Here is a 14,019-nt window from a genome sequence, read left to right on the forward strand (position 1 = left end):
CTCTGTTTCCTCATTTTCAGTCTGCAGGTGTCTATAGCTCTAACATGAGTCTCTTATAGGCAACATATAGATGGGTGTTGTTTTTTAAATCCATTCTGACACCCTGAATCTTTTGATTGGAGCATTTAATTCATTGATTTCAGAGAAATTCTTGATATGTATTAGTGTTGTTTTACTGTTTTGTCATGAATTCCGGAGATTTCCTCTGTTCCTTTCTAGTCTGTGTGACTTTCGGTCTTTCCTTCCCACTCATAGCATCCTCTTGAACATTTCTTGTAGGGTTGATTTCGTGTTCATGAATTCCTTTGGTTTTGTTTATATGGGAAACTCTTGATCTCTCCTCCTGAATGATAACCTTGCTGGATAGAGTATTCTTCTCTGCTGATTTTTCCCATTTAGCATGTTGAATATATCATGCTACTCCCTTCTAGCTCGCCAAGTATCTGTGGAGAGATATGCTGCTAACCTTACGGGTTTTACCTTGTGAGTTAGGAACTTCCTTTGTTTTGATGGTTTTAGGATTTTATTTAATCACTAGATTTTGCAAATTTAAGTATAATATGTCTTGTTGTCTAGGTTTTATTAATTTTGATGGGAGTTCTCTCTGCCTCCTGGATTTGGATGTTTGTTTTTTTCCCTCAGATTAGTGAAGTTTTCAGCTATTATTTACTCCAGGAAACCACCTATTCCCTTTTCTTTCTCTTCTTCTTTTGGGACTCTTATGATAAGAATGGTATTACATTTGATGGAGTCACTGAGTTTCATCAGTCTATTCTTGTGATCCATCATTCTTCTTTCTCTTTTGTTGAGCTTCATTACTTTACATAATTGCGTTTTCTGTATCACTTATTTATTCCATCCTTGTGGTCATTACATCCAATTGGTCTTGAATCTCAGATATTGCGGTTTTTGTTTTTTTTCATTTTTGCCTACTTGTTTTTTAGCTTTTTTATTTCTGTGGTAAGGCATGTCCCTGATGTCTTCCATGCTTTTCTCAAGCCCAGTTAGTATCCTTATGATTATTGCTTTATATTTTGCATCAGGCATATTAAATCTGTTTCGATTTGATCTTTGGCTGTGACCTTTTCTTGTTCTTTCTTTTGGGATGAATTCCTCTGGCTTGGCATTTTGTCTTGTTTTCTGTCTTCTACTCTGTGTTAGAAAATCTCATTATGTTTCCTGTTCCTGTGAGTAATGGCTTATGAAAAAGAGGTCATTTAATGTCCAGGGTCTGGTGCTTCAGGAGATATCTCTGGCATTTGCTGTGTGCACTCTGCTTCTGTATTTTGGCTGCTTTCTCCCTCAGGTCACTCATCTGTAGAGGCTCTCCTTGCCTGCCGTGAATGGTGTTTGGATCTTGGCCAGAGTGTGGCGAGTTTTAATAAGTCTGTCGTGGTCTGCTTGTTAAATGAGACCTGATGCTATTTCCACTAGAACTAAAGCTTTGCAGAACTCTTTGGTCAGTAGATGAGGTGCATGCAAAGGTTTGTGCTGGTCTTCTGGGGAAGGGCCTGCTGCTGTGGTCCTTAGACACACTTGCCCAAGAAAAGCAACACCAGCAGAATGCAGGGTCTGGGACCTGGTGTAATCAGGTTAGGCAGCCAGTGTTGGCACTGTGCTATTTACTGAAGTTGGTTTATGCTGAGGGGTGGGGAGGGAAATGGCACCAGCCAGAGCCTGTTTCTCTGGAGAGGGGAGCCTGTGCTTTGCTGCTCTCAGGGTAGCCCTCCCAGTAGAGCAGATTATTTCCCCTTGTACATCCTAGGCATTTTTCAGATTGCTGTTTTCCCACTGTCTCCAGTTTGCTTGCTTGCCTGTCTGGAACAGTGCTGTGTACTTTGGGCTCTATCAGAGCCACACCTGCTGACTTTTGAAACTCCATACTTTAGGGACCTGGTGTTACAGGACCTGTGTTGGTCTTCTGGGTGAGGGTCTCACTGTGCTGGGACAGATGCAGGTTTGATCCAGAAGGGTAGTCACGACAACATGCAGTGGCAAGGGATTTGGACCATAGCAGGCTAAACAGCCTTTGTCCGAAATGGCCACCCTTAGTAGGTTGGCCCTGCACCTATACTGAGAGGTGGAGGAGTGAAATGGCACCCACTAACTCCATTGTCCACAGAGAGATAGTGCCATCTGTCACAGATTCGCTCCAAGAAGAGAGAACAGTCTACCTCCATGTGCTCTAGGCAGTCCTTAGATTGCACTAGACGTCTGCCCTTGGGTTGCTTCCTTGACTTGTCTCCAGAAGTAGGCCAGTGCCCACAGGTCTCTATCCTAGTCAAGCCCACAGACCTCCAAAACTCCAGTCTTTGAGCCTTGTTGGTTACAAAAACTTATGAAAATCAGCCCTTTTGTTTTCCCACCCAGTGGCTTTGGGGAAGTAATCTCCTTGGGCTTATCCCTGTTCACTCCACTCTCTTGCCTTTCTCCATGACCAGGGCTCCCTCCCTTCCCCAACACCTGCAATCCTTTTCTATCCCAAACTACTTCTCCACACTTCCTACCTTCCTTGATATGGCCTTCCTCCCCCTTCTAGTTGGCAGTGTTTTCCTTCAGTCCTCAGGCCAATTTCTTGGGTATTTAGAATGATTTGATAGTTATGTAGTTGTGTTGGAGGGATGAGGCAAACCTAGGGTCCTCCTTTTATACCACCATCTTAGCTTCTGTCCCTCTTATCTCCCTTCTTTCAGTAAACATGTTAACAACCTGCTAGATATTCTTCCATATTTTCCCCCATGTTTATTATTATATATAAAAGTGTGTGAATGTAAACACGTACTTATATAGGTAATTATTTAAGTAATTAAAAAAATGGGATCATAATACACTTCTGTATTGAGCAGATTCATGATAATCATTCAGCAGTACAATGTGGACATTCTTTTATACCTGTTGAGATGTCTTAAATTCATTCCTTTTTGAACATGTGTCTTTTGGGGTGTCCTGGCTGGCTCATTCAGTAGAGCATGTGACTTCTGATCTCGGGGTCCTGAGTTCAAGCCTCACATTGGGTGTAGAGCTTACTTAAAACACTAAACAAAATAAAAATTTGTCTTGTTTCCATTCTTTTTTCTTTCAGTACTTCATTATGAAAAATTTCATATATACAGAAAAACAGAAAGATGATCACAATGAACATTCAGATACTCTGTTCCTGGGTTCAGTAGTTGTTAACATATTGTCAGATTTGCTTTATCTTTCTTTTAGTGTTTTATATATGTATATATTTTTTTGTTTGTTTCATTTGAAAGTTTGATGTAGAAATCATGACATTTTACCCTCAGATACCTTAGCGTGCATCTCTAAGGATAAGGACATTCTTTTTCATAACCACAGTATTATTAACACGTAAGAAAAATAATATTGTTGTAATCTCTAATATGTAATCCATATTTAAATTTTTTCAGTTTGTTCCAGAAATGTCTTTTATATGTGCTTTATATTGAATCAAGACTCAGTTGAGGTTTACTTACTACATTTGGTTGTTCTGTTACATTATTTTAATATAGAAAAGTTTGCCTACTTTTTTCTTCTTTTTTATCTTTTTGAATAGCATGCTCAATTTGTAGACTGTCCCTCATCTCAGAATGCCTAATTATTTTCTCATGATGTAATTTAACTTATTCCTTATCTTGTATCTTTCTTCAGATTGAAAATTAGCTGCCAAGGCTTGATTAGATTGAAGTTAAACATTTCTGGACAAAATACTATATAGGTGATATTATGAACTTTATATTGCATAGATTAGAAACACAAAGCCTGGTTGCTTTGTTCTTTTGATATGACATTAGTCTCAAAAAATGGCTGTATATTAATAGATGCATCCTATTAATCAGTTATTCCCCCCATGATGGATATTCACTTAGTTTCCAGTATATTTGCCATTATAAACTGCTAAAATAAACATTCTTGTACATGTATTGTTATATATTGCTACAGTTGTTCTTAAGTTCCTCTATGAAATTTCTATATTTTACTTTATTTTAATAAAATTTAGTATAATATTCCTGGTGCTGTGTGCTGGTGTAGTTATTCCTCACTTGATCTCGGCCAAAAGGCCGAGAAGTGATGGTATAGTTATTCCTTCTATGACTAGGAATCACATTCTTCTTCCACCTCAGCTTACCTACATCACACTATCATAACACTCTTACTTCCTTCAGAGCACTTACTATTATATGATTTTTTTTTTTTTTTTTTACTTATTAGTTTACTTATTTTCCTCTAACGAAGGATGTAAGCCCTCTCACTTTTTTTTTTAAGTTTATTTATTTATTTTGAGAGACAGGACTAGCAGGAGAGGGGCGGAGAGAGAGGGAAAGTCTCAAGTAGGTACTCCTCTCCTAGCGCAGAGCCCAGTGCAGGTCTCGAACTCACAAAACTGTGAGATCACGACACAAGCCAAATTGAGTTGAATGCTCAACTGACTGAGCCACCCAGGCACCCAGGATATAAACTCTCTGATAGCAAGAACTTCTTTTTTTTTTTCCCTCACTGCTTATATCCAGGATTTAGTGCTTAGAAATGGCATATAACAGGAACTTAGTAAATATTTGCTAAATGATTGATTGAATGAATGAACTATTCATTTAGTAAATTTAGAATGGATAGCCATCCTAAATTTCCCACGAGCCTTAGTTTTGAAGTTTTTTGCCTGTTAATATACTTTTTATTGCTACTTTTTAAGAAGCCTATCCTCAAACCTATAGAAAGGTCTATACTTGTGATTCTTTTGACTACTGGAAAGACTGTCCAGGAATACCTGGGTGGCTCAGTTGGTTAAATGCTGGACTTCAGCTCAGGTCATGATCTCAGGGTTCATGAGTTTGAGTCCAAGGTCAGGCTTTGTGCTTTGGATTCTCTGTTTCTTTCTCTCAAAAATATATAAAGGTTTTAAAAAAAAGACTGTCCAGTTTTGTCCTTGTAATCATAAACAGATATTTTTCCTCTTTTGGGTGTTATTCTAAAGTAAAAAAATTGTAACATTTGAAAATAAGTGTTTTAGAAACTTTACGGGTCCTTTTTGAAAGCACATTTTTTTTTTTTCTGAAATAAGGAAGTTTCCATTTGATATTCCATACATACAAGTTCTCTATTGATTTTTACTAGTAGATATTTTGATGTAAATTACTTTTGGGGATCTTGTTATCTTTTAGATTATGGAAGCATTTTCAAAATACTCTTGGGAACAGTTCTTAAGGAACATAATACTTCCTTGTAGAGAGATCCCATTTATTTTTAAGTAATAGAATGGATACTTTTTGAATCTGAGGATCTGCAGTAATCTTATTTAGATATTTTGGGCTTTTAAAAATTATTTTTTAGGTTTATTTATGTTAAATTTGTTCCTCTTTTCCCTTCCTTCCTTTCTTCCTTCCTTTCTCAGAGCACAAGTGGGGAGGGGCAGAGAGACAGGGAGACACAGAATACCAAGCAGATTCCAGGCTCTGAGCTGTCAGCACAGAGTCCAAGGTGGGGCCTGAACTTGTGAACTGTGAGATCATGACCTGAGCCAAATTTGGTTGCTCAACCAACTGAGCCATCCAGGCGGTCCTTAAATTTTTTTCTTAAATTCCTAAATTATTTTTATATTTAGAGATTCTAAAAATTGCATAATTTTTGATATTATTACCACTTTATGTTTCAGAATGTGCCCATTTACTTTTGGCTCACAATGCTCCGGTAAAGGTGAAAAATGCTCAGGGATGGAGCCCGCTGGCGGAAGCCATCAGCTATGGAGACAGACAGATGAGTAAGCAACATAAATTATGTTGTTGATATATATTCTAAAAATATGAAGTGATTTCATTTGACATAATTTCATTTATTGTAACTTTTCATAGTATGAAATATGTGTAGTTATTTATAACTTGAATGTGAATTATTCATGACTTAGGTTCTTGAACATTGGGTAGTACACAAAAAGAATTCAGGAATTATGTTTAAAAGTATGTTATTATTTTTTCTTCTTTTACAGTATTCTGCTCTATTGTTTTACTTATTCAATATGAAGGATTTTTTAAAAACCCTGAGACCCAACTGTTCCTTTTTGGCAACTAAATTATATGGAACATTAATTGGAACTGAAAACAATCACAGTGTGTTTAAAACAGTTATCTTTTTGCTTTATTTGCTGGGTATAGGCTTTGCTGAAAGTGAGAAGCAAATCTCTTTGTTTTAGTCCTTGAGAAATTAAGAAAAAAGTCACATATTTTCTCACAGTATACACAGTGTTCAGTTACTCTTACCTTCCCTAGTCCTATTCCTAAGTTTTCATTTTTCAACTTATACAGGTCTTGCTTATGTCAAGCATATCTCAATAGTTGAAAATTCTCTAAAATTTAAATTTAGATAAATAAAAATATTATTTTTCTGGTAATATCTTTTTACAGTTTGAGGTTGAAAATAATTAAGTCTAACCTTGTGGAAGCAGCAGTAAAAAACAAAAATGGGCAGTTTTATTAAAGAAGTGCTTAACATTGAACACTCACAGAATGTTACCTGGATTTAGTTCTATTTGATGCTATGTTTTGGGCTCTTATGTTTTAGCTTTTATGTAATCCACATAGTATATCTTTGTGGACTTTTTGAACACTTCGGACAACTTTTTTTTTTTTTTTTTAAATGTTTTATTTATTTCTAGGAGAGAGAGAGAGAGACAGCGTGAGCAGGGGAGGGTCAGAGAGAGAGGGAGTCACAGACTGAAACAGGCTCCAGTCTCTGAGCTGGCAGTCAGCACAGAGCCCGACGCGGGGCTCGAACCCACGAACCGCGAGATCATGACCTAAGTGAAAGTCGGACGCTTAACCGACTAAGCCACCCAGGCGCCCCCACTTCGGACAACTTTTAATGATCAAGTTACATTGGGGCTTAAGATTTAATGAGATAAAATAGGGATGATTTAACAATTATATGAGTATATACATTTTTTGTTATTCATTGACAATTGTCCTTTCTGGACAAACATCAAGAAACCCTTATGAAAGTAAGAAACCACACTAATCCTAGAATTATGTCAGGAAAAAGATGAAAATATCAAGATCTAACAAACTGAGAGTAAAGTCAAAATTGCAGCAACCAGTCTGAAGGAACTTTCTCTGATGTTTCTAACCCATTAGCAGAATGGAGAGGAAACCAGATGGATTCCGGGTTTCTGACTTAACACTGAGACTTTTGTGGCTTTCACATAACCTTTTTTTTTTTTTCCTCACTTGATCTTAGCCAAAAGGCCAAGAAGCAATAAAAGTTTTTTTAAGTTTGTATTTATTTATTTTGAGAAAGAGAGAGAAAGGGAGAAAGAGGATGTGAGTGAGCAAGGGAGAAAGAGAAGGGGGAAAAGAGAGAGAGAATCCCAAGTGGACTCCATGCTATCACCACAGAGCCCATTGAGAGGCTTGATCTCATGAACCATGGTCATGACCTGAGCTGAAATCAAGAGTTGGACTCTTAACCAACTGAGCCACCTAGGCACTCCAATAACTTTTATTTAGAGTCAGTGAATATTTACTGAGTCATTACTATAAAGCATGTGTATATAGTAAGATGTGGAGAATAAAAATGTGGTCTCCGCACTTGAGGAATTATAATCTATTGGGTAGGCCAAGAATGAATTTTCTTGGAAAATTAGTTATTGGTTTTTAATGTACAAGATTACATTAAATCTTTAATGTAAAAGAGACCCATAGTATTTGAGGTCTGCTTTTTTTTTTTTATTTTTTTTATTAAAAAAAAATTTTTTTTTTTTTATGTTTTATTTATTTCTAGGAGAGAGAGAGAGACAGTGTGAGCAGGGGAGGGTCAGAGAGAGAGGGAGTGACAGACTGAAACAGGCTCCAGGCTCTGAGCTGGCAGTCAGCACAGAGCCCGACGTGGAGCTTGAACCCACGAACCGCGAGATCATGACCTAAGCGAAAGTCGGACGCTTAACCGACTAAGCCACCCAGGCGCCCCAGTTGAGGTCTGCTTTTAAAGTGATTTCCTTCTATAGAGTGATGGCTTATATATACATTATGAATAGTATTCCATTGCCAATCATTGAATAATTACATATCTATAATTATTCAGTGCTTTTAAAAAATTATTTCCCATCACATGAAATGGAAATATTTAACTGCTAACTTAAAAGATAATAAAGTTAAGAACTCTTATGCTACATGTTTAGAAATATTAGTATGATAAAAATGAATGTTATTCTAATGGTTTTAAATTGGTCTTTACTTTGAAATTATTTTAAATATTATGGTTTAAGATTTTGATACTCAGCTTGTGTTACATTAAAACTTTAGGGGCATCAAAATTTACATTATTTGAAAAATCAGAATCTAATATTACAAATTATTACTGAAGTATTAGTAAAATATAATCTAATATTCTACATTATTATCAAAAACTGTGACCTGTGTCTTTTTTCATCTGATTTCTGCTAAAGTTTGTGTGCTATAGAACAGTGAGATAATGCTAAACTGTTTGTCCAAGACTTTTTAGAATTATTTCACTTGAGGGGCTCCTAGCTGGTTCAGTCAAAAGAGCATGTGACTCTTGATCCCAGGGTCATGAGTTCAAGCCCCATGTTGGGTGTAGTGATTACTAAAAAAATAAATAAACTTAAAAAAAAGAATTATTTTACTTTAATTCAGGATTATGTTGCTTTCCTGTCTTATGCTGGTTACATAGTGAACAGTGATCACTGCAGGCCACTATTAGAGATTAGTCTGGGATTTAATTAATTTGATGTTAGATTTGTTGATTTCTGGTTATGTGTGGTATATCTAGGTAGAACTGTCCAAGTAAGAAATGGGAAATAATTATTCTGGAGCATAAAAAGTGGCGGGCAGAAGATACAGAGTTAAGTGTATTGAATACTTTAAAAGTACTTTATATGGGAAAAGAAGGAAAGAGAACCATAAGTTGTGGTTTATTGGAATTCTTCATTTGAGTCTTTGTATGAATTCTAATACCATAATGGTTCCTTTAAAGCTAATTTTATTTTTCTTATCAGTCATCATTAATGAGATTCTTAAAATATGGGAGTACAAATACTGATTCCCTCCAAAAGGTATGGATAATTTTTTATAATTGCATTTTGAATGTTTGTTTCTAAGAAAGTTAGAGTAGATATTATATTTTATTATTTAAAATTTACTTATTTTAAGAGAGAGAGAAAGAGAGTAAGTGAGCAGGGGAGGGGCAGAGAGAAGGGAAGAGAGAGAGAGGAAGAGAGAGAATCCCAAGCAGGCTCCTTGTTGCTAGCTCAGAGCCCGATTTAGGGCTTGAAACCACAGACCTTGAGATCATGACCTGAGCCGAAATCAAGAGTCAGATGCTTAACCAACTGAGCCACCCAGGCACCCTGGTGTTACTTTTTAATGTGAAGTTTCGGGGTGTCTGGGTGGATCAGTCGGTTAAATGTCCGACTTTGGCTCAGCTCAGAGCCTGGAGCCTGTTTCAGATTCTGTGTCTCCCTCTCTCTCTGACCCTCCCCTACTCATGCTGTCTCTCTCTCAGAAATAAATAAAACATTAAAAAAATTAATGTGAAGTTTCATAGAAAAAGAATCTCTGTCACCATCTTTTTAATACTGTTTGGGCATTTTAATCTGTTATTTACCGCATGCCTTCAGTCAGTTTCAGTATATTTACCTAGTGAAAAGTATGTGGCTTCTGCTTTTCATGAAGGTATCTTCTCTATCTACGAACTGAATTCTTTCCATTTTGTACATTCATAGAGGTTTGTTTGAATTTGAAGGCAAATTGCCTTCCTTGAAGGCAGGGGAGATTTATTAAAGTATTTGAGCTTAGTCTTAAAGTGTTAAAATACTTGACTGGAGAAGAATTATAAAAAGAATTCTACTAGGGGCACTTGGGTGGCTCAGTTGGTTAGGCATCGGACTCTTGATTTTTGGCTCAGGTCATGATCTGGTTGGTGAGATCCTGCCCCACGGGGGCCTCTGCGTGACAGCAGTGAGCCTTGGCATGGGTCCCAACTCACAAACTAGAGATCATGACCTGAGCCAAAGTTGGACGCTCAATGTACTGAGCTACTGAGCCACCTAAAGCCTTTAAAGCATTTAAGAGCTTTAAAAAAGATAATTACTTTCTTCTGTGATCACCATTTAATTAAAAAAAGACATTTGGAAACCAAGAATAGTATAGAGAATAGTGCTTAAATTGAAAAAAGTATATAATTTATAAATAAAGACGAAGCCCCAATCTGATTCCCAATTTTTTTCCTTTTGCTGCATATCACTGGAAACTTGAGAGTTGGGCACCGAAATGTAGATTTGTATTTGGAAACTAGTAACCTACGTCACAGCGCTGGTGTATAACTGAGATGAGGTCCCATGTTCCTTGGCCGCAGCCTCTTCTCTTGTTTCAAAAGACATTGAGTAATTGAAATGTTCTCTTTGATTTTTGGCTTTTTGAATACTGTGGGGTTATGGTTAGAGCTGTGGTTAAAAGAATAGACTGTTTTTCAGATTCTTCTCTGGGCTTTTCCTAATTTGGCCAGTGTGGACAGAACAGATCTGGTCCAAGCTTTCACTGCTGTCTTCTTTCCTTTTACTTTAAACAAAATTTTATTTAACATTTATTTATTTTTGAGAGAGACAGAGAGAGTGCAAGCAGGGGAGGGAGAGGGAGACACAGAATCTGAAGCAGGCTCCAGGCTCTGAGCTGTCAGCACAGAGCCCGATGCGGGGCTTGAACCCATGAACTGTGAAATCATGACCTGAGCCGAAGTTGGGTGCTTACCTGTCTGGGCCACCCAGGTGCCCCCTTTTTACTTTAAAAAAAAAAAAAAATCTTTTGCTTCTGTATTCCACATAAAGGTTTCAGTAGGTTATAAGAATACGTACCGTAAAATAGTAAAAATGACAATTTTTAATGTATATGAATGTATACATGTACATATACATATGTATTTATATATAATGTATGTGAAAGATATATCGGGACTAAGAGGAAATCAGCATGTGGTGATGTATACATTTTTCCCCTCAGTGCATATTTTTCATCTTCTCATCTTTTGTTAGGCTTATTTCATTTAAAGCTAATATTTTGCCTTATTTCCATACATGTTAGAGATTGATTGGTTTTTGCAAGTCAATTTTTGACCTTCATTCTAGTAGGTAAAAATTATATTACTTAATTTCAGGCATAGTAGTAAGCAGTTTATACTGAGCCTTTACATAAATTCCATATGGATTTTATTTTATTTTTACTTAACAAATGAAAGAAGAGAAACTGAAAGTAAGTAATTTGTCCACATTTACATATAGCTAATAAGTAGTAAAGCTGGGGTTACACTTTGGCAATGTATCTAAATCTCAAACTAAACTATTGAGAAAATACTGTGGATGGCTTCAGGTTTTATTAGACTCAGAAGTACTTTTCACAGATAAAATAGGATCCATTTTTATATATTTTTCTGCTATGTGGTGATGTGTGAGAGTACAGCCTCTAGTGAGAAAAGAACAGATACACCCAGTAACAATTACAAGTAATTACATTTTTATATAAGTGATATCCAGTGGGATTTTTGATATCTGTCTTTGAGATCTTTTAGATCAGTGTTAGAACAGGACATTGCATCATCTGACTGAGATTGGTAAATCTTGGCTCACTCAGGTAAATCCTTACTGATAATTAAAAAATAGGAAAACTAGTGTGAATATAAGTTTGTGTTGAAGTGTCTTTTCTCAATTTTCCTTGGGTTCATAACAGTTTTATTAAACTTATTATCTTATTTATAATTATATATGTGTATTTGTATAATAGTGATGTTTTCTAGCATGATAAAAATTTTTTTTTGTACAAATATTTTTAATTGGGCTATAATTAACAATCTAGCACGGTGAAAGTTATTTTAAATTAAAACTTTTTAAATTTAAACTTTAGTTACAGCTCTTTTAAGGAAGCTTAAGCAGCAGTCCAGGGAAAGTGTTGAAGAAAAACGACCTCGGTTATTAAAAGCCCTGAAAGAGGTAGGCTATATCTCTTTGCTGATCTTGTACCTAAAGAGTAAATTGTAAGTGCACCTTAAGGCATTTATTATTTCTTTAAAAAATTTTTTTAAATGTTTAATTTATTTTTGAGAGAGAGAGAGACAGCATGAGCAGGGGAGGGTCAGAGAGAGAGGAAGACACAGAATCTGAAGACAGGCTCCAGGCTCTGAGCTAGCTGTTAGCACAGAGCCCGATGCGGGGCTTGAACCCATGAACAGTGAGATCATGACCTGAGCTGAAGTCGGACGCTTAACCGACTGAGACACCCAGGTGCCCCTTCAAGGCATTTTTAAAAATGCAGTCTAATAGTTACTGATTAAGTGTCAAGAAGTGGTTAAAATCCTGTTTGAATTGAGCAATAATGATAAAACCAAATACTCTGATTATAATGTATAAATTTAATTTTAGGGAAACTCCATTTACTGTGAACTAGGAAGGTAGATAAAGAATTACTATTTTCAGTAAATTAGATAAAAGATCTAAGAATAAGGGGGTAGGCCATAATTAATGGCAATAATTTTCCTTTATCCTTTGGATTGGAAGATTCCCAAAGAGCTGAAGCCACTACCTGCTAGCAGGAACAGCATCTTCTTTATGTAACAAAACTCTTATTATCCTCATGATGGTAAGAGCTGGGTGTGCTGGCACAAAAAGGAAGAGAGCTTTGTTTTCTCTTATTCTCTTACAATTATTTTTGATGTCTAAAAGAACTGTGGGAGAAAGATAGACCTATCATGATAACTGTCTCCTCTTAAGTAAGCCTTTTTTTTTTTTTTTGGTTTTATGTCTCAAGCAATACATTTATTTGAGAATATTTGATCATAGTAGTTTCCTTAACAGTTAAAGGCTTTGCTGTTTAGCTTCTACTTTGTAAACTACAGACTTTTTCCATACATCTCATAAGATGACATATTATTTCAATTTTAGTAAACTTTTGTTAACCATTTTATAGAAAAAAGTTTTTATTTCAGTGTGTCATTTTCTTAACCATTATGAGGCTGCACACATAGTCATTTTGGAAGTTGTATTTTTTAACAGATCTGAAGTTATTAGCTATTTTTATAATGATATTTATTATTTTGGCTATGCTGAGAAAATGGACTACTTATTGATGCAGATGTAAGTGCCTGTCAGTTTCAGATATTCCTATGTGGTTAAAATGGCCTTCTAAAATCTACAGCTGGTGCATATTTTCCTTTGTAGATAAGTATAATGTGTGCTATTGTAATGTTTTATTTTAAGTAGTTTAATTATATATTTTTGTTCTTTCTTTAACTTCAGACACTGAAACTACTTTCTATTCCTGTCAGTAGACCTTTAATGATATTAGATTTTTTTAAAACAGTAAAATATTCAATAAATATAAGGACTGTTTAATAAGGTGCATTCAGTAATTATTTGTATTTTGTTTCTCAGCTAGGTGACTTTTATCTGGAACTTCACTGGGATTTTCAAAGCTGGGGTAAGAGTGTGCTATGTTTTACTATAAAATATGTGCACCTACAGAAATACAAATGTAAAAATAGCTATTATATAGAAATGTTAACATAACAAATTTGTTACTTGCCCTCAGGAAAATTAAGTATTTTTCATCACATTGAATGTAATGGTTATAAAGCCCTATAGTAATACTTACCTGAACTTGATTAGTAGCTTTCAAGATTATTTTTAAAACTGAAAGTTATCTTTTTTTTAACAAAATGAAATTAAATATTAATTAAATATAAGGAATTCTCAAAGAGATGAGAATAATAATTATGGGCTTATTAGATTACTTAAAGAAGTCAAAATATAGTACTCAGATCCCTGAATGAGAAGAATTTGGTTAACATTATTTGATTTTGTGTATTTTGTCATCTTTCAATAATTTTTACCATTTTTATTGTGTGCTTGTTAGCTACTCTGTTAACATACTATTTGGTGCTTCACTGTTTCGGTTTCTTAATTATTTATAAAACCTTAATACCTAGATATTTTGCAGTCATTTAATGATTTATCTTAGCAAGGTTTTCCCT

The 14,019-nt window shown here is 35.5% G+C and overlaps 1 protein-coding gene across 1 annotated transcript in view; it reads left to right on the forward strand.

Annotated features, from left to right (window-relative positions):
- ANKRD13C (ankyrin repeat domain 13C) overlaps nucleotides 1-14,019 on the forward strand; it is a 95,011-nt gene that overhangs the window by 35,562 nt on the left and 45,430 nt on the right. The window contains exons 3-5 of the mRNA XM_039217316.1: nucleotides 5,651-5,755; nucleotides 11,898-11,983; nucleotides 13,421-13,466. Coding sequence (XP_039073247.1) covers nucleotides 5,651-5,755; nucleotides 11,898-11,983; nucleotides 13,421-13,466 — 237 coding nt within the window. The remainder of the gene's footprint in view (nucleotides 1-5,650; nucleotides 5,756-11,897; nucleotides 11,984-13,420; nucleotides 13,467-14,019) is intronic.

The sequence above is a fragment of the Hyaena hyaena genome, unplaced genomic scaffold (genome assembly GCF_003009895.1).
Source record: "Hyaena hyaena isolate Hyena2069 unplaced genomic scaffold, ASM300989v1 scaffold_680, whole genome shotgun sequence".
In the NCBI taxonomy this organism is placed as follows: Eukaryota; Metazoa; Chordata; class Mammalia; order Carnivora; family Hyaenidae; genus Hyaena; species Hyaena hyaena.